This window comes from Chelmon rostratus, chromosome 18, assembly GCF_017976325.1.
Source record: "Chelmon rostratus isolate fCheRos1 chromosome 18, fCheRos1.pri, whole genome shotgun sequence".
NCBI classification, from domain to species: Eukaryota; Metazoa; Chordata; class Actinopteri; order Chaetodontiformes; family Chaetodontidae; genus Chelmon; species Chelmon rostratus.
Genome location: NC_055675.1, coordinates 14,111,910 through 14,136,608, shown reverse-complemented (window position 1 = coordinate 14,136,608; position 24,699 = coordinate 14,111,910). Strand labels below are relative to the sequence as shown.

The 24,699-nt window shown below is 42.5% G+C and overlaps 1 protein-coding gene across 6 annotated transcripts in view; it reads left to right on the top strand.

Moving 5' to 3' along the window:
• The window catches only part of utrn (utrophin), a 177,206-nt gene that overhangs the window by 148,513 nt on the left and 3,994 nt on the right, over window positions 1-24,699 (top strand). For 4 of the 6 annotated variants that reach the window (XM_041958492.1, XM_041958493.1, XM_041958495.1 and 1 more), the window contains 8 exons: window positions 2,905-3,041; window positions 8,262-8,300; window positions 8,785-8,850; window positions 11,173-11,238; window positions 18,809-18,970; window positions 20,125-20,362; window positions 24,120-24,195; window positions 24,458-24,541. In XM_041958492.1, the coding sequence (XP_041814426.1) occupies window positions 2,905-3,041; window positions 8,262-8,300; window positions 8,785-8,850; window positions 11,173-11,238; window positions 18,809-18,970; window positions 20,125-20,362; window positions 24,120-24,195; window positions 24,458-24,541 (868 nt within the window). The remainder of the gene's footprint in view (window positions 1-2,904; window positions 3,042-8,261; window positions 8,301-8,784; window positions 8,851-11,172; window positions 11,239-18,808; window positions 18,971-20,124; window positions 20,363-24,119; window positions 24,196-24,457; window positions 24,542-24,699) is intronic. The other 2 variants (XM_041958496.1, XM_041958494.1) reach the window with 2 other exon arrangements.

Sequence of the window (24,699 nt, the reverse complement as noted above, 5' to 3'; positions counted from 1 at the left end):
ACAGTCTAAATCAAAAGTTTCTCACTCAAATTTCTCCAAACTTTAACCATAACCATTGCATTCTGACTCCAACCCCTGCACCAGTTCACGTCTTACTTTAACCAAATCTTAGCCCTAATATTTAATGGTTTACCTTGTGAGGCCTTGCTTTTTGTCCACTGCTGGGAAATAAGTCTCAATTATGTGACTGTGTAGAATTCCAGTTCCTCAGTGTGATTATTACAGGTTGACGCGATGCCTGTGTCTTGCGTTTACCTCCTACGTCCCATGCAGTTGATTTCTCCAACTTTTCCCACCATCAACCCTCCTGACAGATCTCTGGCTTAATTTGAATTTACATGAACAAATGGTAAAATACTCATGGCTCTCTGAGGTCTTTTTTATCTTTTCTGCCAGAAAGCAATATTTCACTTTACTACTACACAGAGAGAAGAATATTAGGAAAGGGAGAGCTTGGTGAAATTGAACATTGCTCTCTTTCTCAATTGGGATCGCACACTTGTGGGCCAACTCCTTTCAATATTGCTTAACGTCAAACTTTGAGTGACTCGAGTGGAGACGTTTCTCATTTCTGTCTTTTAATTTGCTTTTTCAATTTTGCAAATGGGATAGATATTGACTTTGGAGGAGCAGCTGTAGAGAGCAGCGATCATTCTTCCGTGAGTTAAGATGCCCAGCAGCTGCCTGCCCTGGCTCTCAAGAAACTCTATCTTATTTTCGGCTTTGCTGCAGCGACAAACACGTTTGTTAAAGGTTATTACGCATCTACAGGGTACGTTAATCACTCAGGAGTTGACTAATCATCAACTTTTTCCCTGACCTTTAATCACATTTTGTTGTGTCACATTAGAAAGTGGATTTTATTTGGATACAGTTATGGTTACGGTAACTTGACCCACTCTGTGGCCACTTCAATTGATTAGACATCATTTTAAAATGATTTGTGCACATCAGCATGTATCAGTGTATTTTGTAGAAGCACGATAACAACATTATTAGACTCTCCTAGACTCTCTTAAAGCTTGTCGCCCAACAGCCTGAGCCGCTAACCAGGACAGACTTTGCTGAGATGAGATCATGAGCGTTAGAACCTGATAAAACAGCTATAATGGCAGATCTCGCTAGAAGGGACGCGAGTCAGTGAGACAGAAATCTGGCGTTTGGCAGAAAAGAGAGACTTATGACAGCAGCCTGGAAGCTGCAAAATGTCCTGAGCGAGAGCAGAAGGCAAAACATTGTGTGCGCTGATTAAATGAATATTTGAACTTATCAGCCATGATGTTAAGCCCCGTCTGCCAGAAAGCAGTCGCAGCTTATCACCGTCAATGCTTTGAAGAATGGCTGTGACAGCAGCATACTGTCCACAGGCTTTTCAGCACAAACAGCTGGAAGACGTGCGAGGATAAAGAGAAGACTGAAAGGAGCCAAATACGAGCATATTATTGAGGACCGCTTGCTTGACAGCGCCAAACACCTGAGACTGGTGCAACAACTCGAACAATGACCTTAAGCATACGTTACAGTGAAATCAATACTGGAGCTGGCTGTAGAACAAAAGTAAGAAAAGCCTTGAAAAGCATGTCAAGCTTAACAGAGCTGGATTCAAACGCAAAATACTGTAAACTGGATTCATTCCAAGATGTTAGATATATTCAAGACCCAAATCTGTTTTCCTGCCAGAGGGAGATCAAATGAAAACTCATCTAAATCAACTTATTGTGTCATTTTAAATCCTGTAAAGTCAACTTTGAAGTTTTTTTTTTTTTTTTGGTTGTTTCTCTGTGGTTCCTCTGAAAATACCAGTATCATACATAATCATATTGACTCTTCTCCCTGTGCTCAAACCAAACCATGTTTCAGTTTTATACCTTTGAAAATATGAAGTCTATACTGAATAATGATGCTGCGAAAACCAGATTTTGCAGACGGTTGAAGATTGATAGTGACTTTTGTGAGACTCAGGACAGTCATTTAATCCGATTCCATCTTTTAGCTTTGTCATGCTGTTTATTTTATGGCTGCAATATCGCTTTTTTTATTAGTTTTTCATTTTTATGGGAGTGGCATTGTCATAGCCCCAATGGGCTTTGTCAGTGATATCGAAGAAACCAAATTTGGTGCTGTGCTGTATTGATTACTTTAATTTCAATGTTTTTACCTTTCCTAAGTGCAGACGTTGTTGGGGTTAGACTGTGACTGGGGCCTCCAGCGTCATTTTGTTGTCAATGCATCAGGGAACGTGTTTATGATGCTCTCTGTAACTTCAACAGTTTCACTCCAGCTAGGGACCTTTGTTACGTGCAATAAATGCCTTTTCTCTCTCTCTCTCATTCTTTCCTATGTCCACATTTAATCGAGGCAAAAAAAAAATCTTAAAAATGAAAAAAAAAGCACATTTGTTGAGCAACACAGGAAGGAGCTGCATAAACACACACACATAAACTTGCACAAATTCTCCTCCAGCTTTCGTATAATTGTTCCATAATTGCTGTCGGTTTGCTTAAGCTACCATCTTAAATTGCATGGATTAGTCAATAAGCCAAGTGAACTCAATAGAGTCTGTTCATTTACGCATGTCTGTCAACAGTGGGAGTGGTATATTTGTCTGTGCGTGCGTGTGTGTGTGTGTGTGTGTTCAGCGGTGGTTGTCTGAATCCTCTGCAAAGGGATTTTCTCCCCCTCTGGTCAGGCTGTTGTGGTAATTTGTTGTTTGCTTGCAAGGCAGAAACCGCTTCTGCAGAAGGAACACCTTTGCTAAGTATCTAATTAACAAAACACATTCTCTTCCACACAAATGCGTATGCTGCTTACAGTACGTGTGCACAAGAGAGCGTGGAAATGCATGAACTCACACACTCACTCACTCTGCAATAAATAACAGCCAAACTTTTTTCTGTCTCTCAGACGACATCGGGCGAGGACATGCGTGATTTCACCAAAGTGCTGAAGAACAAATTCAGATCGAAGAAGTACTTCGCCAAACATCCTCGGCTTGGTTACCTCCCAGTCCAGACAGTTCTAGAGGGTGACAACATGGAAACGTAAGTAGCACTTGAGTGTCTTTATGAACAGATCAGTACTCAAATCTGATTGGCTGAGAAACAGTAGAAACTATGTTTATCGTGCATCACGATTTCTTTTAGCTGTCTAAAAATCTCTTCAAGTCACAGTAAAAGGGAAGTAGAGCGTCTTAAGCTTCAGTAATATGATGTATTTGTGAATGAAACTGAATATTTGGCTACAACAAGGATTTAAATCACATCCTTAAGATGTGAGTGGATCGCTTGAAAGTGGACATGGGTTAGCAAAAACAGCGCGATACTGTGCTCCAGTCAAGGTAGATTGATCGTGTTAGATCAAGAGGAAGTGAAAGGGGGAGACATTAATAAATTAGTGCATAATCACTCTTGGAAGTGTAAACAGTGTTTTCGCCAAGCGATATGCAAACACACGCCTCCTAGCTGCTAGGGACGACAAGCTAATGGTCTAATGCGCAGCTTAGCTAGTCACCCGGAATCACATTTGATTGGATGAATTTATGCACACGCTCCCTCGTTCAAAATGAATCCTCAAATAAATGCTGCCTGTCTCAGTTGCCAAGAGTGCCCGACTGATACCGCTAATATTAATCTCTAAGACGTGACAAAGCTTCTCAAGAGCCACGCAAGACATTATATAACAGGCTCCCCATCACTGAGTTTGACTTGTAAAATTGATGAAGTACCCCTTCTCTCACTCTGTCATAAATATCCTCACGTCCCACGTTACGAAAGATATTGTGCCTGACACTTTCTCTCTCACACACTCCCACACACACACATGCGCTACAGCGTGTGTGGAGTGTTGATTCCCCACTCAGCGCATGTGTTTATTCACCTGTTGGTCCAGGTGCCGCCACTGCACTGTAGATCTCCTGTCTGTAGCACCTGCCCCAGTGATTGTGTCTGATTCATGTCCCTGCTCCTGCCCACCGTAAATCCCCCTGGAGGGCCGTTTAACCAGGCCCACATTATGCAGACGCCCCAGGCGAGATCCTCATCCTCCCTGTGGAGTGTGCGTCTGAGATGTGGCGCTTGCCCCACCTGCCCCGTGCGCTCTGAGACTGTCTCTCTTTGTGACTCATTTCTGTGTTTCTTCTATATTTTTCCATCTATCTATTGTCTCCTTTTCTCTGCCTGTCAGTATTTTTGTGTTGTATTTTTGCATGAGTGGGACATCTCCCGCTCACGCAGTCTTACTTTTGAGCAGTGTAGTTTTGCACCTTGCGATCACCAGAAACTCTCAAAAGACGCTCACAGTGACTCACCTGTTCACTTGGCGATAGATTTTCCCTGACATCCAGCTGCACACAGTCACCTCTCAGATGGATTGCACTCCCCCTTTCATCCCTCCCATCCTTGTCCGTCCTCCTCCTCACCTCCTGCCTCGTTCCATTCTCACTTCTCTTCCCTTCTGAAAAATGACTCCTGCAGAGATGCCTGCCTGATAAATACCTCTAAAGAACAGAGGAATTGTGGCAAAACGCAGAGCTCTTTTCACAATATGGCAGAAGGGAATAGAGACGGTAGGACTATTTTATGGTCATTTTCCCATCACTTTTACTGCATTAGGTGTCTCCTGTGAGCCATGGGCTGTCCACATGTTGCCACAGGCTTGAGTACACTGTAAACAGCTTTATTTGCAGACATAAGCCTCAAGGTGCAATCTTTTGCTGTCGGACTGTCTAGGATTTGGCTCGAACATACTGCAAATTGAAGAAATGCTCAGCATTCCACATTCATTTTAGACCTACAGTATGTTGCCACGGTTTAGTGGCTTTTGCCATCTCCATGTCACTAAAATGAACACTGTGACCTAAATTGAAATGGATTTTTTTCTGTAATTGGAATGAGGTCTTGATCCCTGCTTAAAAAGAAGAATTATACAGATTAGGTAAACATCATAACGTTTGATGCCACATTTGTTGAAATAAAATATGATTGCTCCCAATTTTTCAACTGCAAAATATCGACTATATAACAGATTTGTTTGTATCTAATACAAATCTGGTAAACCAGGAAATTGAAAAAAAAAACAAAAAACAAAAACTTGCTACTAACATCATCCTGGATATCATGCTTCATGTTTTCTTGTGTCCAAGGTTATATTATAAGATATAAAATCTTAAGAGATTTAATTTTTAAGATAACCCTCCTAAACCTCTTTAATTCATCGTCAGGCTCCATTGGTCGTCCTAACAAAGCAAACTTCTAAGAAGTTGTAATTTTTAAAGTACTGTAGCAGCAGGAGAGAAAATGAGATTGTCTGCTGTATAATTGCTCTCCCTAATGCACTCACTCACCATCTCTCCCCTTTCCACTTTTGTATCATAGCTCCTCTTTTTTAATTCCACCCACTCTGTTTCTTTCCACCTTGAGAGAGCAAAACATCACCTACTCTCACCTCCCACTTGCATCTTTGCCTCATTTCACGGCAGATAGGATTGTTGATTCGTCATAGCTATATTTGATAATGTGAAAGAACCGTTTTAATGTTTTCTCACTCTGTTGTTTTTTGCTTTTTGCCCTATGTAACCATCAGAGCAGACTAGTCTCTGCTACAGCAGGCCTCCTAGAGAGGTTAATGGCTTTGAACAGGGACTTGAAAATAAAGACATGAACAAAGTCAAAGAAAGACACCACAGTCTCATTTTCAGTGACGCACAACTAGCGAAGCCATCTGCAGTGCAAACTTTCTGCTCCCAACCATCACTGAACATGAAAGCATTAAAAACACAACTGCACAGCAGATTGTCTCCTTTCCAGCAATGTGTCCACTTAAATTTCAAGTCATGCACAGAACATACATCTGCAGAATTTTTAGACATATTTACATATATATATATATGCATAAATGCACACACAAAAGGTCTCAATGTGCATCTGTAATTTGCTCTTGCTCACGTACACACCACACGTTTCCCTTTCCAGCCCTCTAGCTGTCTTTCTGACAGACAGGTAGAGGTGTCAGCATGTGCAGATGGTCTTTTACCCCTGACAGAGTAAATGGAGGACAGGGAGAGCCGAGAGAAGCTGTTCTAAGTGTGACAGACTTACTACCACAGCATGATGGGCTAAATTGATTTTTAGAAACCTTTTAAGGCACGTACCAATAAAAAAACAGCAAAAAAACAACCAACATCTCTGCAGGATGTTTACCAATACACAGAGATATTATCAAAGACATTAGCTCTTTTGCATATTCTTACGTTTTTTTTTTATTTCTCATTGAATTTGGAAGTACAATGCTCCAAGTCCTACGTTTATTTGACCCAGCTTCTTTAAAAACAATGCCCTTCTACATGGGTGTTTGTCACATAATAAAGATCCATAGCCATTTGTTTACACCAGGCTCATTGTTCACCCGACTGGCAAGACACTGACTCTTGATTTTTGAGAGTCTTTGTTAAAATGTCACCATCTTTACACTGATGGTGTGTTCGGAATTTTCTGCCTAATTGAGTTTGACTCAGCCTGTGTGAGCTCATTCAGATCAGTGCCAAATCAAAAGGCGGACATGCACAAGTATCTCATTTTCTCATTTTGAAGAATAACCTTCCTGTCTCGTATTTTGAACATGCCCTCAGATTTAATGGAATGGACCACTCTTTTTTTTTTTTTTTTACATTGGGGCAATAGCATTAAGATATTCATACTAAATTGATCTTTCATGAATACTGTTTTAGCTTCAGGCACACTGTGCCCATGCATTTTGACTGCAGCTCAGCCTGTTCAGACTTTTAGCACAATACCAGTGGAAGTGAAACATGAACTCTGCTCTGCACCCTTATTGTACTTGAACAGGCACAACAAGCCTTCCATCCAAACACATCGTCGCAGCACCTCCCGAAGGTCTCTGCTGTCACGATTTCTCCGCTCCCTCTCTTTCCTTTAGTCACCTCTCTCTCACTCCTTTTGTTTCCCCATGCTTCATTTCCATTTTTCTTTCTCCCTCCCCCTTTGTTACACTGACTTGTGTTTCTGTCTCCACAACAAACTACTTTTTGTCAAGTCCACCTGAAGGTTCAATTCAAGCCATTGTAAGCCGATCAGAAAGATTTGGTTGAAAGGAAAACCGTCTAAGCTCTACGAAGCTATCAATTTTTGGCAAAGATGAAATCTGATATTACTCTCCTGAAAAACAACACAAGCACACTTCCTCCTGGCAAAGATATCGGCGAGGCCGCCTAAAACGCGCACCTGCAGCTATGAATAGTTAGCTCAGTCTGCCCTGTCGACCCTGATCTCTTTTCTCTTTCTCTCTCTTTCCCGTTTGAATCCCCTGCTGCATTTCAAATTCTCCTCACAGCTACAGAAGTGTGACTACACTGGCTGCCCCGCTGTGAGAAGTAGAGCCGCCACGTGGCTCGTCTCCCTCTTGACTTTCCCTCCTTTCTCTGCCTCCTTTGGAAACAAAAGTGTGAGGTGAAAGAATGTCATCCTCAGCTGTTATCTTGCCAATTTCTAGCCAGCCTCCTCCATGAAAACAACACATTTCCTCATGTGTTTGAGATAAGAGGGCGTCCCATTTGTTTAACAATAACAATTTGTGCTCTTCTTCTCTAAGAATAGCTGCAATGATTATCACGACTAGAAACCAGAAACTTTAAAAGACTTTATGGCTTTATGACAAATGCCTCTATTTTCCTGGTTAGTCACATTTTTAAACTCTCAAGACCAGTCGCTTCATGTTCTGGGCTCTTATGCACCAAATTGAACTTTTAATAACACAATGTACTCAATAGCAGATTAACTACAAAATAGGTTCCGTGTACGTTTTTGCTGCTGTGCTATTTCAGTAAATCCTGCTGGTAGCGAATGAGATAAAGGAAGAAATTTGGGCCATACAAAACCAATGACAGCAGCAACTGACATAATCAAGCCTTTTCTGTGTCAGCTTTCATGCACACAACCTGGGTGCATTACAGTGTGCTGCTGACAGATCCACTTGCCCATCTTGACCCTTTCAAAACTGACTGTCAGCCCACACATTTTCTGTGTCAGGAGTCTATTCTGAAGCAGGTTTTAGATACACCACACGTGGTGTACATATTGGTGACTGTTTCACATGCATTCCCTCTGTGTGGAGTCCACATGTTGGCCAGACGTTTCTTTCCACTTCGTCCTCCACCTGCTGTGTTATTGTTTCGGAGTGGTTTTGTCCCTGAAATATTTTGTGGTACCTTAACTCCCCTTCCCTCCCTCCCTCCGATTCTCTTACAGTCCCGTCACCCTCATCAGCATGTGTCCGGAGCAGTATGAGTGAGTATCAACGTCACCAGCAACACCTACGTCTCCAGACTGGAATGCCCTTTAACGACACCTCCTTAAATCCCTTCACTCCTCACTCACCTCCCCCCTAAAGTCCTCCACTGCATGTTGCCTGCTTGCCTGCCTGCCTGCCTGCCTGATCCACTGGCTGAAATGGCACCAAAAAAAAACCTCACCCACTGTCTCTTCACCGTCACCTTCTTCTCCTCTCTTAAAGCATCCAACTAGCATTCAGTTGCTCATCCCTGCAGTGGCTGTCAAAAACCATCCAACCGCTGCGTAGATCACCCTGCTCTCCTATTTCTCTTTCTAGGATCATCAGATTTGTTTTCTAGGTGATGTTGTGAAGAGCCATTAGGTTGTGTGTGCGTGTGTGTGAACGAGCGCGTGCATGAGCCTGTGAATCTCTTTGTGTTAATGAGGTTGTGTGAGCATGCTGAATCTCATTCATCTCCATTACCCCATTCATTTCCAGGCTGTCCCAGTCACCTCAGCTCTCTCATGATGACACCCACTCCAGGATAGAGCAGTATGCCAGCAGGTAACGCCATGCATTCTCCATCCTGCCACAAAGCACACAGAAAAAAGTGCTGCGTTTAAGTGATGCACATTTAAAATTCTGCATGAAAGAATGAAAAATCCACCTTTAAAGGACTTTTTCAATCCTTTTGCAGGTTTCAGCTTATTCACTAAAAGTCACTTCTAATTCTAACCTTTTTTCAAAGGAGCGCCTGAGTTCAGTCTGTGCTTACAGTGCATTACAATGCAACAATAATCTTTCTCAGGGTGGATACAATAAACACAGAGATGATGATGGTGACGATGCTCAACCAAATCGAATCCTTATACAATGATTTTTAGTAGTGAGATAAATGAAAACCAGTTGCTGCCTGGAAATAATGGAAAATACTATATTGTACTTTGGAAAAGGGTCAATAAAATGACTTAACATGTGATTTGCAGTAAAATGAAATAAAATCAAATGAAAACAGGAAATCACATTAAATCCAAATGATGTTGACTGTCATTATTAGTTGCTCTTGTGCTTCTTGAAGGGGAGACATTTATTGCAGAAAACAGCCCTTTTTCTTCTTCTGCTGTTTGTTCTTTTTATTTATACACCATGAAACAGGTCTCAAACTGACACTGTTGGAAAGCAAACAAAGCACGTTCTGCCGATATCTGTCAAAGAAACTTCTTTTGAGAAAATCAACTTGCGCTATTGAACTGAGACACTACAAAAACAGAAAGAAGGAGATTGCATGTTTACCACTAAATGTGAGAAAGAAAATAAGCATTTTGCTCATTTATGTTCTAAAAGGGTAATTTGGAGACCTGTTTCACCGTGCAATTCTAGATAAATTAAAGAAGCAAAACTGTTATTCTCCAGTTTGCCCTCTGACAGCAACTGATAAACACAATCAACAATATCTCCTGTCATGGCCAAGAATCTGTATAAATGAATGCTCTACAAAAGTTCAGTGTAACTTTAAATCCAGAATCCTGAACTTTTTAATATATGCGTAGTGGAAAACACTGCATCTCTAGACATTAAATATTATATATTGCATTATGAACCTTGGTTGCGGTGGAAATATAATGTTGTGCCAGAAGAAGTGTCATTATGTTTTAGTAGACTATTGTATTTTTTTATTGTCGGGTTTCAGGGACGGTACAAACAACAACAGCAACAATCATAAAACACACTCTTTAAACAATGTGTGTCTGCTTTTTACTTTGTGGCATTCGCATTCATTAAATTTCAGACGGCTCAAAAAATCAAAACGTGCTCGGTGAGTCAAACAACACGCAGCCACCCACCTCTTTGGCTGTCAACATTATGGATTTGCTACCGAGATCAGAGCTGCAACAGACCTGCCCGATAGCTGTTCTCAGCCGCCCGCATCAAATGATCCCGCTGTGCACATCAGCACACCAGTGGCCACAGCGTGTGATCTGCAGTTAATCACCAAGTTAATGTCGCTGCTGCGCAGAGATTGAAAACCTGTCATGTTTGATTTTTACGATAAGTCTGAATATTGAGATCCCACACTTGCACAAATCCCTTCCTGCCCCTTGAACGAATCTCTAATCAGTCCGAAGCTTATCTTCTCTAAAGCGGACAAGGGCTACTTGTGTCAAAACAGAGCCCGGCGTGTCCTTCCACACATAGCCTTAATCACGAAGGGTCTTCTGATGCAGCGCTGCTCTCTCTGGCCCGTGGCCTTCCGCTGGTCACACACCATTAACCTTCGCTCAGTGTTTCTGGCTGCATTGTTTTATCAGCAATGACACAGACATGAGCCCTGTGAATAACAATTTTAACTGAAGTACAGACGCTGACACTGTGGATTATAGTGGAGCTTATAGATTTGCATGGGAAAAAATGCACATGATGATGAGATGTCACCCGCAGAATTATAACTTTAAATATCTCCCTCTGTGCATATTCTGTCATAGTTCAATTTCACCCAGAAGTTGAGAGTGTGGCTCATGTTCTTAATCTGCTGGACAACCCTGCTGCCTCTCTCTTCCAGAGTTCAGTAAATACAGGCTTTGATCTGGGGAACCAGCCTCATTAACATGGCTGCTTTTTATGCATACACTATGACCAGAAAAATTTGAAAATGTTCCCCCCACACATCTCTGCCGTATTTGGTCATGACTTAGGTCATTTGTCATTTAACCTGCTTGGAGACTTCACTGCAGTCTTTGAATTTTAATTGGTGTGCCACTGTGGCGTTGAGATCCTCATTTGTTGACATCGGCGCCCTGCATTTTCATGAGGCGATGGCATCGCTGAAATGCTTCAGTTTTAACCGGTAATTAAAGTTGCACTCAGTGATGAGCATTTCTTTCTCAGGTTGGCACAGATGGAGCGCTCCAACGGCTCTCTGCCGACAGACAGCAGCTCCGCCACAGGAAGCATGTAAGTCACCGCTGGTTATTTCCAACATTTGCACACTCTTTTTCCAGTTTCTGTATATATTCATACAAACATCTCCACTGTGTTCCAACCAAAAGTCAAGTGAAATGCTGTTCATCTTTGTTGATATTTGCTTTCATTACAACTCTGAGGCATATTCCCGAGCACTGTTTACCTGCCAGGGTAGCCCAAAAACTTGCCTCTCCTGCTTTCACTGCATCAAAACCAGCCAAAGAAGTAACAAGGTGGCTTTTCCACATTCCTGGAAAGAGAGTGTGTGTGAGATTGGAGAAGATTTTGAGAGAGCAGATGAAGTGTCGAGTCGGGGGGGGAAAAGACAATAGGATGTGGTTTGATACAGCAGGAAGGACAGGACTGGAATGGGTTCGGTGCCAACAAGGAGAAGTGAGAGTGATTGCTTTGAGGATCTCTGATAATAACCAGTTATCTTTGATCAGAAGAGATGAAACTTGAAAAAGAAGAAATCACAAGAAAAGGGGGGAAAAGGGGATGAGGAGCACGAGCCCTGGATATCCTAATAGTGTGTCTGTGTGTGTGTGTTTGTGTGTCCATTGGTGTTGAAGGATGTATTTGTCCCTTTTCCCAGGCCGAGATCCTAATCGGGGAAATGAGCTCTTGAGGTTCAAACGCCCTCTGAGCTCATGGACACACATATGTGTTCAAATGGAGACACACACACACACACACACACACACACTTGTCACTGTGGTCTTGGCTCTGGAGGGAATTAGTTTTCGTTCAGATCACCTGTTTTGATGAAACACTTGTAGATCTCAAGATTTCCCAGATCATAGATCATCATCATAGATTTGGGAATTAGCGATGTGTGTGTATGCATGTGTGAAATGAATTTGAGTCTAAATATATATATATTTTTTTAATCTTCAACAACAATTTCAAGTAGCGCAAAGCCAAAAAGTGTTTTCAGAAGTGCTGAAAAGTGTGCACCTGGAGAGCAAGCAGATTCCCCGCACGGCACAGGAAAGGGAAAACAAGTTTTGTTAAGGATTTTAAAAATAAAATTCTTGAAAAAAAAAGAAAACATAGCAGCAAGGGCACATGGGAAAACCTTTGAGAATCCGGAGTGAAGATGAAGTGAAGCGTCAGGCTTCATTCTGTTGTAGGTTACGTCCCCTGCTGATGTGCGTGCATCACGTGGGCCAGTGCTCCCACATTTCACCTTCATCCGAACTCGCCGCGTAGAATAGCGGTTTGGAAAGTAAAGGTGTTCGATTGAAGACTCGTAATAGCTCTCTCTGGTTTTCAGCTGATCAATAGAGGGGCAGAAGAATAGAAAGACACAGAGTGTGGAGCAGGAGAGGGTGGAAACAGAGGTGGATTTATTTTCCTCTCGTAGCTTTCGTAATGCGGGACAAACACATTATCCCCACTCCTCCTTGCTCGTTTGCGCTTTGTACCCCAGCTTATTTAAGACAGGAAGCCATTATCTTTGCCAGCTCTGAGACAACACTGACACCCTTACACAGAAGTGTGCAGAGCACTAATGAGGTGAGGAAGATGAGGGTTTGATGAAGGCTAATGGGTGAAAAACACCCACCAGGGCACACTTAGAACATAATCATAGTTCTTGTGCTTTCACTCACTGTAACATCAGTGTCATTACTGAAAATGCTGCATTCGGCTTCGCTGCAAAACAGCTACAGTGTAACCATGAAGTCCTCCTTTCTCCAAATTTAAATGGCAGTCATAAACGACCACATTTCAAGAACAATCAAATGCACGTTTTTCACAATTCAAAGCCAATTGTGGTCATTATTCCTCAGTAATGAAATGACTAACCGAGAATGTAAATAACCTTTAATTTATTGCAGTCTGAACAGTACCACTCATTAGCAAGAAAAAATAATACCACCGAATTTGTCTGCTGTTGTAGGTTATTATGGTTATTTTAGTGGAGGATAATTAACTTATTTGAATAGATTCCCCTTGTATCGGCCCTTACTTTTGACTGAGAGTAAAATAATGTTGAGATCTTTGTAATGAAAACAGTCATTACAGCCACATTGTCCTAGAATACAGTTCATGTATATGCAAGGTCATTGCAGGGAATTATTATATAGATTTCTCATTTTTTTGCCAGTTATAAATGTGATAACATTCACCTAAATGTTACTGTGCTGCACTAAAATGTCACGCACATTACTTGTGAATGAGGTATGGGCTGTTTTTGAAAAGGCCAGAATCAGCCAGTAGCTCTGTGTTTGTACACCAGTGAGTCCATCCAGCCCTACTTTTAAGGAGAAAGGAACTTTGAAATCCTTTGGAAATATAGCAGTATTGTGCTTTATAGATACCACGGAAGTAAAACAGCCCACTCAGCCATATCTCTTCTCTAAAGAAGAAGCTGTACATTGTGCTGTCAGACTTCTCAGCCACGAATTAACTCTCCTTCCTCTTCCTTTTTAATGCCTTTGGTTCGTAGTGGCTCATTGTCTTTCCTCTCTATTTCCGAGAGTTATTCTTTTCCGCCTACAGCTGATTTCACCCGAGCCGCTTTGTCTATCACACCACTCCATCTGGTTGTTTGTGAGGACACGCACTCACAGAAATTATGCCCATGCTTGATATGGTGGTAGAAGGTGCCTTCTTGGCAGCGTTTGAGCTTATGACAACATGCATAGTGTAACATGGATGACTGCGTTTGCCAATTACATGCATGTTTGGCTTTTGGCTTGTATTTTCTGATCGTTCAAAGCCTACAAACACTGACTTGGACTCACTGCCAGCTGTGCAGTGATATCAATAATTAGTGTGTGTGTGTGTGTGTGAGAGAGAGAGAGAGAGAGGGCTCTAGAGATAAAGTGTTTGCGTGTGCATGTGGCGTCAATGCTTCTGCTCATTTTTGTCCTGCGTTGCTTTTATCTAAAAGGGAATCCTTAATTAGGAAGTCGGTGTTGCCTCTTTTCTCTGACCTCGGGCCAAAGCACAATGTTGACATCGATGCCTCGGCACGTCACAGAGGAGCGAGACTCCCTTTTTTTTCGCCTGGCTTTTTTTGTTTGGTTATCTCTGGCTTTCCAGTGCTGTCCCCCAGTGCTGGCCCCTTTTCTTGCCTTTTGATATTTTGCCCTTTATTCCTGTCCCTCTCCCTTTTAATTTCTCTAGCCTTGTTTCTTTTAAAACCTCCTTTCATCATCCCCTGTCCTCCCCTCTTTCTCTTCTCCTCCCTTTCATCATGTTTAGTTGTAGTCTAATCGTGTTTTACCTTTGGGCCCAGGCAACCTTCAGATTGAACACTAAGCACAGAGGTAAACTATGAAACACCTCCAGCAAGTGAAGTCGCTGTCTCCAAATGTGGAAGTCCCACAGAAAGCGAGGTTTAGCATCTCACCAGGGGAAGGACTGAAAGACCCGTAGCCTTTTTTTCATCCTCGCCATTCTTTTTCTTATTTCTAATTTCTTTGTCTCTAGTTCTCCTGTTTCCCTCAGTGTTTTTCACTCACTGTTTCTCTCTGAGCTCAGTCTAGGCAGCTAAAGCTATTCAGCTTGAGAGGAGCTGCTAGCTTTGTGATATGTTAGCCAGGCATCGGGCCTGGAGACTATTGTTTCTTGGGTAAAGACTGGAAAAGTCCCCTCAGCCACGTCCTCACTCACCCTCACGGAGCACTCGAATTCACAATGCATTGCAGCTAATAGCCTCGGCATTGATCGCCATTATTCACAGTCAGTTCTTCTCCCACACTGATGCTCTCTTCATCATCTCTTTCTTCTCTCTGTTCCCTCCTCTTCAGCCAGCACCAAGCTTCCTGAGCCTGCAGTCCTTTTCTGCACTTCCTCTTTCTTCCAATAATCTAGAGCAGTTGGTCTCTAGTCCTCAGTGTTCCCCTTCCTGCTGTCCTCCGGGCTCCCCCTGCTCACCATAATGTCCTGCTGCAGCTTCCTGTTGCCAGGGACCTGCCTAATTGGTCACTTCGTTTGTGCTGGACCTCAGTCCCCTAACCCCAGCAGACAACACTGCCGCCAGTTTTCAAGTTTGTCTGCAGGAGCTAAGCCTTTCTTCATCATCCTCATCTCCCTTGTCGCAGCATACCCGTATTTCAAAGAGATACTTGTGTGTTTGGTATATTGCTGCATGTTGCAGCTCAGCTTCCTGTCTCTCCATGTCATTTATCAGTAACTCAGCAGTTTCAGCATGGCTTCAATTTCCACATTAGAGTGAAATTGTTGAATAACAACACGTGTGTATGCATATGATGAAAGCTCTGCAGTAGTTTTCAGAAAGAGTAGAAAAGTTTAATTCATATCAAAAAGGAAAAGTGCATTAAGAACATTTTGAAGGAACTCTATAAAAGAAAAGGGCAAGGAAGAGCTACTGGTTACAGGAGACGGTTCATGCTGAGTTCCCTGTTTAAAAAGTTGTTTTATGCCTGGATCATTGGTGTCTTTCTTTTTTGACTTGAAACACATCCCGTTCTTCAGGAGAAGAACGCTACAAGCCTGTTCCTCAGATCACACAAAAAGTTTAGGCTGTTGAATGGTAAAAAACCTACCTTGTGTACATGGAAGGCTACTGCCTCGACATGCTTTCCCTTTATGTGAAAAGAGGTGAAAGTCTCACTCTGAGTACCTCTCATTAGCTGTCCGCTCACCCGACCCTTGATCGTGAAGTAGTATATTCATGTCATGTCTGAGAAAGAATAATCTCTTATTATGCATGTGGTGATTATGGCATTCTGAATATTTTGTGAATTGATTTTCTTTCTATGGTCAAATTCAAGGGTACCTTGTGTGAAACCTGAGACCTTGCAGTTTGCCAGCTTGCTCTCCAGAGCATATTTGATTAACTTGCTCATTATAGCCAAGAATTATGCACACAGTTATGGTCTGGCTCTGATAAGAGTGTTTGAACCGAGTTAATAGCAAGTCACCGTGTATATTAAAAGGTGCCTAGAGTCCTGCCTGGATATCACTGGCTGAGGCGTGGCTTATACTAAAGCAGTTTTCAGCTCATAGAGGTCAATATAGTATTCTGTCCCTTGGTTGTCGCTATTAGTAGCTATATGTAACGGAAATTGGACTTACCTATACTGAATTACCTGCCTTTTGAGCTGTCTCATTGTTAAAGCCCCTGTCTGCTGATAACAGAACCATTGTGCGCACTAAGTTAAAAGCAATGATCTGGGAATGCAGCGAAACAAAAAGGCGATCAGACCGTTTTAAACAAGACTGCAGGTTAGTTAAACTTAATTGGCAGAGAAAATGAAGGGGAACGGTTAAATTCCCCAAACTGTTGTAAACGTCTCCCACAGCTCACAGATCGACTTTGTTCAGCTGAACTCACCGTAGTTACTGCACTTTTCCTATGTGATGATTTATTAGTAGGTTTTCACTCACTATCGCTTTGGATGTTTTTTTACTACCTGTCTGATTTCCTGATTGGACTTTGTTGTAGCCATGTCATGTTCCCAGGTCTCAGCAGTTACCATGGTGAGTAAATGCTGTCCTTCCTGATAGAAACAATGGCCAATGCTGCAAAAAGATGTCATACAATAAAATGTCATTATAAATGTATAACATGTAATGTTATCAATAGTAGAAGAGCATTTGCCGACAATAAAGTATTTGTTTTTATATCCCAGCTGCCTTCTTTTTAAGGTTACACAAGCGCAGGATATTAATGTCAGAGAGTGAAAGCAGGCACTGCTGGATATTTGGATAGGCTGAAACGCTGAAAGCAAACAAAAACAAAACAGAGTCGGGAGTGGACAGAAAGCCGCACGTGGAGCCGCCATGCCGCGAAACATTCTCAGCCAAACTCCATTTCACGCTGTCAAACTGGCTCTGGAAATGGCAGCCGCTTTAGTAATGGAAAGGACTTTTAAATAACAGTCTGCCATCTTTTTTTTTTTTTTTTTTTTTTTTTTTTTTGTTCTTGTGTGGTTGTCAGGGTTTAGTCTTGAAGGCTCAGGTTGTGGTTCAGAAAGAAGGTGACAGCTGGGCTTTGGCAAGATCTGCCATCCCCTTTCATATCACTCAGATAGCACATGAAGACACGGACACCTCCACACACACACACACACACACACACACACACACACACACACACACACACATGCATACATAGAGGTACAGAACAGCAGACACCACCAGCCATTTCTCCTTCCCTCCCTCCATATCTATCCATCGGTCTGTCAGGCTCCGTCTCTTCTCTGCTCTCTCCATCTCCTCACAGCCTTCCCTTATTCCAGATATCAGATAGGAAGACACTGACTCGTGTTCCACCAGGGATTGTGGAGCTTACAGCATAGCAAACCTACAAGCTGAAGATCTCTTTGCAGTAGGCGCTTAGAAGCTGCAGTTTTTATTTCTATTAACGCTGGCCTGTTTTTTAATTTATTTATTTATTTTTGTTCCTCACATGAATTTGTTACCACCTTGTCCTGTTTGATGTTCTCTGACATTGATTCATGAAAGAAGACAATGAAACGCTGTAGTGGCATCAGCTCAGCAGCTTTACTGGTCCCATGAAATCGGGCCAACCTTGCACTTCGCTGATGATCTACATCCTCAGCCCGGCTCAACTGTGCAGATCTACTCTGCCCTGTAAAGCCAAAAGACAGCAGCCGCACATTGGGTCAAAATGGACTTAATACCAGAATCTGATTTATTATGCCATAGAAATTCATCATTTTCCTGAAACGGCTTGTAAAATTGTTACAGACAGATGACTAGACCTCTAGTGTTATAACAGGAGAGACATTTGACATGAAAGCTAGCAGAGGAGCTAAAACTGAACTTGAGAATAAATATACGCAAAGATATTTCCCCGGCTGCAATCTGCAATTGTAAAATATCAATTTCAGTTAAAAAACAATTGTTACTCACTTTGTTGTTGCACAAAACTAAATGAGGAAGTAGCTGAACACGAAACGTGAAACTTTAAAGCTCCTGCTAAAGGTAACCAGCTTAGCAGAGAAGCTGCCATCACAGCTTGAACAGCGCTAGAATTTATGCAATTTGATGTGGCTAAGCGACCATTCAGTCACATGTTCTTGTGACTGCTGTTTTTAGCTGTAAACAGACACTAGCAAAACAGAGACATTTAATCCCTATGAGTATAGACTGGAGATAATCAATAATATGTTTATTTGCTCGAAGAAAACAGTTTGAATAGACAAGAACGATGAGAGAACAGATTTTTAATGCTGGTCTGATGTAGTTTTTTTTGTGGATTCTTAATCAGCCTAAACTGATATCAAATGAAGACATTACAAACGTCTTTGTGGGCAGTTTGCTGGCCAGCCTAAACTGTTTTCATTGGTGCTTCTGTAGATACCGCTCTCTGCCTGTGCAGAGCTGCACTGTGTTATATCATCATTTCCAGACATCCATTCCAAGTTATTTCCAGCCATAATCATTTGCCATAAGTAGTTACCATAATTCTTCAAAGCATTTTCAGTTCTACATACATCATTCATGTGCTAAAAAAAGCCACCACCCCTCCCGGACTGAACAGAAGGTGAATTGAAGCGACCAACAGGGACAACGTGTTGGGCGCCTCTCTCATCACGTGCACCTTCCATCCCCACAGGGACGACGAGCATGCCCTCATCCTGCAGTACTGTCAGACGCTGGGAGGGGAGGGCTCCCCCTGCAGTCAGCCCCAGAGTCCTGCCCAGATCCTACAGGCCGTGGAGAGGGAGGAACGAGGCGAGCTGGAGCGGATCATAGCTCGTCTGGAGGAGGAGCAGAGGTAAGGCATCAGGGATGTCCATGAAAGACAGAAAGTTGAGAGGAGTCAGTGTGGAAAGAGGTTTGTTACGACCAAAAGAATGAGGGAAATATAGCTTCTGTTTATTCTTCAGATAGACGTTCATGTCTTAGTTGAGGTTTAATCTTATTTAAATTTGAATCTTTCTGTTTATCTTTTTCTTTCTTGGTGTCATTTGAGTACATGTGCTCATTGTCACCATCCCAAACGCAATACATAAACACACACACACACACACACACTTCCCGTACCCTCCAGTCTGTCTCACAGGCCAAGTCCTTCCCCGGTTTGATTAGTAAATGGAGATGGCTCAGATCTATCGTTGTATTGGTGCTTTTGCACAGTCACAGGCTCGACCGGAGTGATTTAACACTGATTACACACACACACACACACACACACACACACACAGGTGCTGGGGGAGAGAGAGCTTTACTGCCAGGCTCATAAATGCCAACTTAAGTAAAGCACGACGGCTTATGGTTTTGCACCGAGAGGAGGAGTGAGGGGAGAGATTTGGCTGAGGGGTGGGCGCTTTATGTTTGTCTGTCCACTTCAAATAGGATTTCACTGAGAAAACAGAAAGCAGAGGTAAACATGACTGTGGTATTTTTACATTGAACCCCACTGTGGAGGTTCAGGAAGGAGCTTTTGAGTGTAATTAGACACTCTTTCACTACTACTACTACTACTAATAATAATAGTAATAATAAAAAATATATATTTAGCCATAAGAAGAATCATACAATAGAGAAGCCCCCACTAGGATTAGTTGAAGCATGAAAAAAAACACATTACTTATATATATTGAACATGGCAAAGATATGTACATTACCCAGCAGTACTTAAAATTGGCTCCACTTTGACCTGCTGAAACAGTAAAATTCTACTCACACATAAATGCATCAGTAGATATAATCCAGTGATATGATATATAAAAGTATAGCACTCACAGGGGCAATTTTTCTGCAGAAACTTGTACTTAAGTACATTTTGTTATTAATACTGCTGTAATAACTGTTGTAATGGAGTATTTTCATACTGTGGTATTGCTACTTTTACTTAAACGACCTGAATACTTCTTCCATCGCCATGTGTGACAGATAGGTGTTGCATTTCTAACCCGCCTTTCCCAGGACCCTGCAGAGGGAGTATGAGCAGCTGAAGGAGCAGCATGGCCAGCGAGGGGCCCCTGCTGGAAGCCCCTGGGAGTCGGAGGGTTCTTTTTCCCATCCCGATGAGGCCGATCTTCTAGCCGAGGCCAAGCTGCTACGACAACACAAGGGCCGACTGGAGGCCCGCATGCATATCCTGGAGGAACACAACAAACAGCTGGAGTCTCAGCTCCATCGCCTCCGACAGCTACTGCACCAGGTGACATACCACTTGCGCTAATTTGTTGGGCTTGTTTTATCCCAAAAAGCCGCAGTTCATGGCTGAGCGGAGACAGAGATATATATTCATAGACCCATGCGTTAGTAGTAGTCATCCTTCAGAGAAAAGGAACTGGGCTTGTTGTGAACTTTTCCCTGACAACTGCAAAGTGGACTTTTTTGAAATAGAATCAAGCTGTCGCTGTGAAGAGGCCATTTGCAGAAAGAATGGCTGCAGTTTTGGCGCTTAGCAGACAGAAAACAACATAGATGTTGTAAGTTGTCTACTAATGGAAAAGGACTTCAAACCTGAAGTAGCTTAATCACAATTATGTGATATAAAGGCAAGCTAGATTTGTCAGGCGTTTGTCAGCTTGAAAAAACAGCAGCTGGTGTGTGAGCTTTGAAAGTAACATGAGACAGCTAACATTTTTACCCAATATACTATATATAATACAGCAAGTATATGCAGCAAATGGGTGGATGGCGGCTGCTGAACGGGACAGCTCACTCTTATCTGTAGTGCTATTTATCCATCTAGAGTGTTTTGCAGTGAGTCGCCAAGTTCTGACAACATCAGCTATAGAGATTCTGTCTCCTCTGGAACATAATGGAACTAAATGGCACTCGGCTTGTGATAGTCAAAGCACAAAAAAAAAAATGCATTTGAAAAACTGTCTCTTTCCAGAAATCATGACCCAGCTACTCAGGATATTCCACAGATCTTGTGGTGAGCAGCTTTCTGCTCTGAAGCACACCCGCCAACCGAATCACTGTGCAGATGGTGGTTTGTATCTGCTCATGGACGCGAGACTCGGGCTCGTGTCGACGTTAAAGGCGTCCTCCTCTGCAGAGCTGTGACGTTAGCTAGCGGTATCGATTAGCCATAAACAAATCTCCCCAAGCCAGCAGGGGTTAGGGGAGTAGATGCACTCTTCCTTCTGCGCAGCGATACGGCAGGCAGGTGTAGTTCGGTGGAAAGAAAATAGTCCCTACTGCTCACAACAAGGTCTGTGGATTATCTTGAGTGACCGGGTCATGATTTCTGGACACTGCTGTCAAGTTTTTTAATGGCAACTTCATATGACCTGTCTGTCGTCTAATTTCGGTGATCTGGAAGAATTTTTCCGGAGAAATACTGATTTTCAGAGCCTTTTGAGCATAGCACATACACACTGTGATCAGAAGTGTATTTCTTCCATAAGTTGTCTTTTTTTTAGTTGATAAGGCTTGTTGTTGGGGAGCAGCAGGGCAGTAATCACAGTTCGCAGACTCACTCACACACACCAGCTGGCTGGGCTGTTTCAGTGCAACTCGTAAAATAAAAATAAAAAAAAAGTCATTTAAAAAGCACAACCCTCATACAGAATGCTTTCAGTAAATTAAAGGATTCTTTCAAAGTCATTCCAGTAAATCATTGACATGAATATGTACTCGTGAATTAGCCACACAGATATCCGCACGTGGCTGTATGTAAACATGCTAGCCTCTTCACTTTGTTGTGCCTTTGAATAACAGAACCTGCTCATCAATGCTCAGATTAGATCCTAATCACATCATTTCCATTCCACCCAAGAGTCCGGCATTCGTCTCCAGCCCCTCTATCAATAACGTCCAGATTTGTTTATGCCCGGCCTAATTGCTCACCGAGGTTGGATTGTTTGTGCCAAGCGAGAAATGCACAACCCTCAAGCCAAACAAACAGCAATCCCGACAAATCAGACTGAGCAAACACGCGGGCAGGTATTGGCTCTGTGGAAGCCGTGAAGCTGGAAGCACAGTAATAACTCACAACAAACACGGCCTGGGGAAGGCAGCTAACGTGACTCGGCAGATTTTTAATGGATGAGGATTAACATTCTGACAGAGAAAAAAAGAGTTTTGCGTACCCATTCTTCACCACGTTGGAGATTATCTTTCATTTTCAGTGGATACTGATTTGTATATACAGTACACAGCGATTCAAACGAAAAGTTAAAGGACTCATTTGGCTGCAGAATATTACTGGACTGTTATTACAATATTTAACATTTAAGCAGCTTTTTACTGTTGTAGCTGATTGACGTTGAGATAATTTAACTACTGCATATGCTGTTATGTAGATTAATTTCTAAAAATATCATGATTTGTAACTAACAGGTTTTTTACATTAATTCTGAATGTAAAAAGTAACTAGTAGCTGCCCCTGTCAAATACATAAAGTTTACATGAACAGGGTTCTATCCAGTAAACTGTCAAATGTCTTGTGCTGTGTCTTAGCATGAGCTTCTTCTGCACCTCCTGTGTGTTCATTGTACTCATGAAGTGAACTGGTTCTGATCCTGAAAGACAAAAAAAAAAAGAAAAAGCAAACATAATGGCACGCACGACTACCTGCTTACACACAAACATCCCTAAACATCGCTAAATAAGAACTTCTGGTTTCTGACATTTAAGTCCCCCGAGCCCCGACGATATGTCAACATGTCTCTCCATCAACCGTCAGCGGAGCTGCCAGGCTGCAGAATAATGAACCCAGCCAGCTTGATGGCACGCATTAAATTCTCACTCCTGAAGGCTGACCGAAGCCCCGACCCCAGCTATTCTGAGACGAGCCTCGAGACGCGGCTCCACGGATGTTTCCGACATGTTAGCCTTTACTGGCGCCGGGGGGCAGCGGGAGATGAAGGGGAAGGGGAAGAAGAGGGGTGACGAGGAAGGCAACATTGATTTGATTTCTTGCAGTTGAAAAGCTAAAGGGAATGTGGGAATCTGCCGTAATTGTCACCACACATCAACTGCTCTGTGCATCGGAGCATGTTTTCACCAAATGATCAACTGTCCGCAGTCGTTAGGTCTCACAATCCTAATCTCTAATTGACCGATTAAGATACTGTTATGTTTTTTGTAGCAGCTGGACTGTTCGCCGTCATTATCTTCTCTTTCTGTTTGTTTGACAAATTGCCCATTTCACCAGACATATCTTATCAGCTGTGACTTGAATATCTGTGGTGTTAACTTTTATTCATTTGAGAATAAGAAGTGAAAAAACGGAGTTGCACATTATCATTTTATCCGTGGATTTCAGGACATCTTGGTGCACAGCAGGTTTTCAGGAGGCCGAGTGATAGTGCAAACAACAGTGCAAAGCAGAATAAGATCAAGGCAATCTGTCAGTAAATAAATTATATCATCTGCATTCACTGTCTGCTACCTGTGGCAGGTGCATTAATGGCAGTCACGTCACCTTAGCTACAAGTGGAAGATGAGAAACCTGTGCATAGAAAGGCAAGACTGCCACAGAGAAGAAACTTTTATATTGTTGCTTCAAATGTGGACACAGCATGTATTGTGCATTATTATGGACACAAGAATATCTGTTTGATCTTTTGGCTTCGTGTCACCACTTTAATTTCAATCATTCGTGTTGGCAGTCAAGGTGTTTCTCCTGTTGCACCCAATAGAATAACTGCGTGTGACAGTTAACTAGACCCCGAATAATCTACATATGCAAATATCCTTTGGGGTCTTTGAATGTGATTGATACTGTAGCATGTAAAACTCAAGTAGGAACATTGGCAGTGATGTTTATGAGAAATGTTTCTGCACACATAATGACAGCCTCATTGTGCCGCCCCCTGGTATTCCCTTGTCTGCTGTGAAGCAGGGCTAATTTTGAAGTTGTCAAGTGGATGCCAAGCGGAATAATTATGTTATAATAATTGAGTTTTCTTTTTTTTGCTTTCTTCTCTCTGTGTGTTTCCCTCTCTCTCTCTCAGCCGGAGGTAGACTCAAGGGTAAATGGAGTGTCCTCTCCCACTGTGCAAGATCGAGGGCCATTTACTGAAAACTCAGGTGAGACACTCGGCTCAAAAACGACATGCATGCTCAAACACTCACGCCAACGTTGATCTTGGCTTTTGAGGATCGGTCCTTGAACTACGGCAGCAGCCGCATTTTGCAGCAGGTAACCTGACAGTCTGAACGCTGAAGGATCGCACACTGTTGCTCTGCAAATGGAAACTTGTTGCTCACTGTGGTGTGGCACCATATCAAAGTGTGTCTGAAATTCAACCTGTGTGTGTGTGTGTTTGTGTGTGTGTCTGTGCGTATTCAGATGAGCTGCTGGACTCCCACAACAGCAGCTCTGACCTGGCAGATGTAATGGAGCAGATTAACAACTCCTTCCCTGCATGCAGTCGTAAGTTTCCTCCCCCTCCTCCTCTTTCACACCGTGTCTTCCCAGGCTCTGAAGGCAGATTTGTGTTTCGCCACAAGGACGCTGGTCAGCAGAAAAATAGTGCATGTCACTCCGTTTAACCGTTCATACTTCATCCCTCACAGATGTGTGAATTAAGC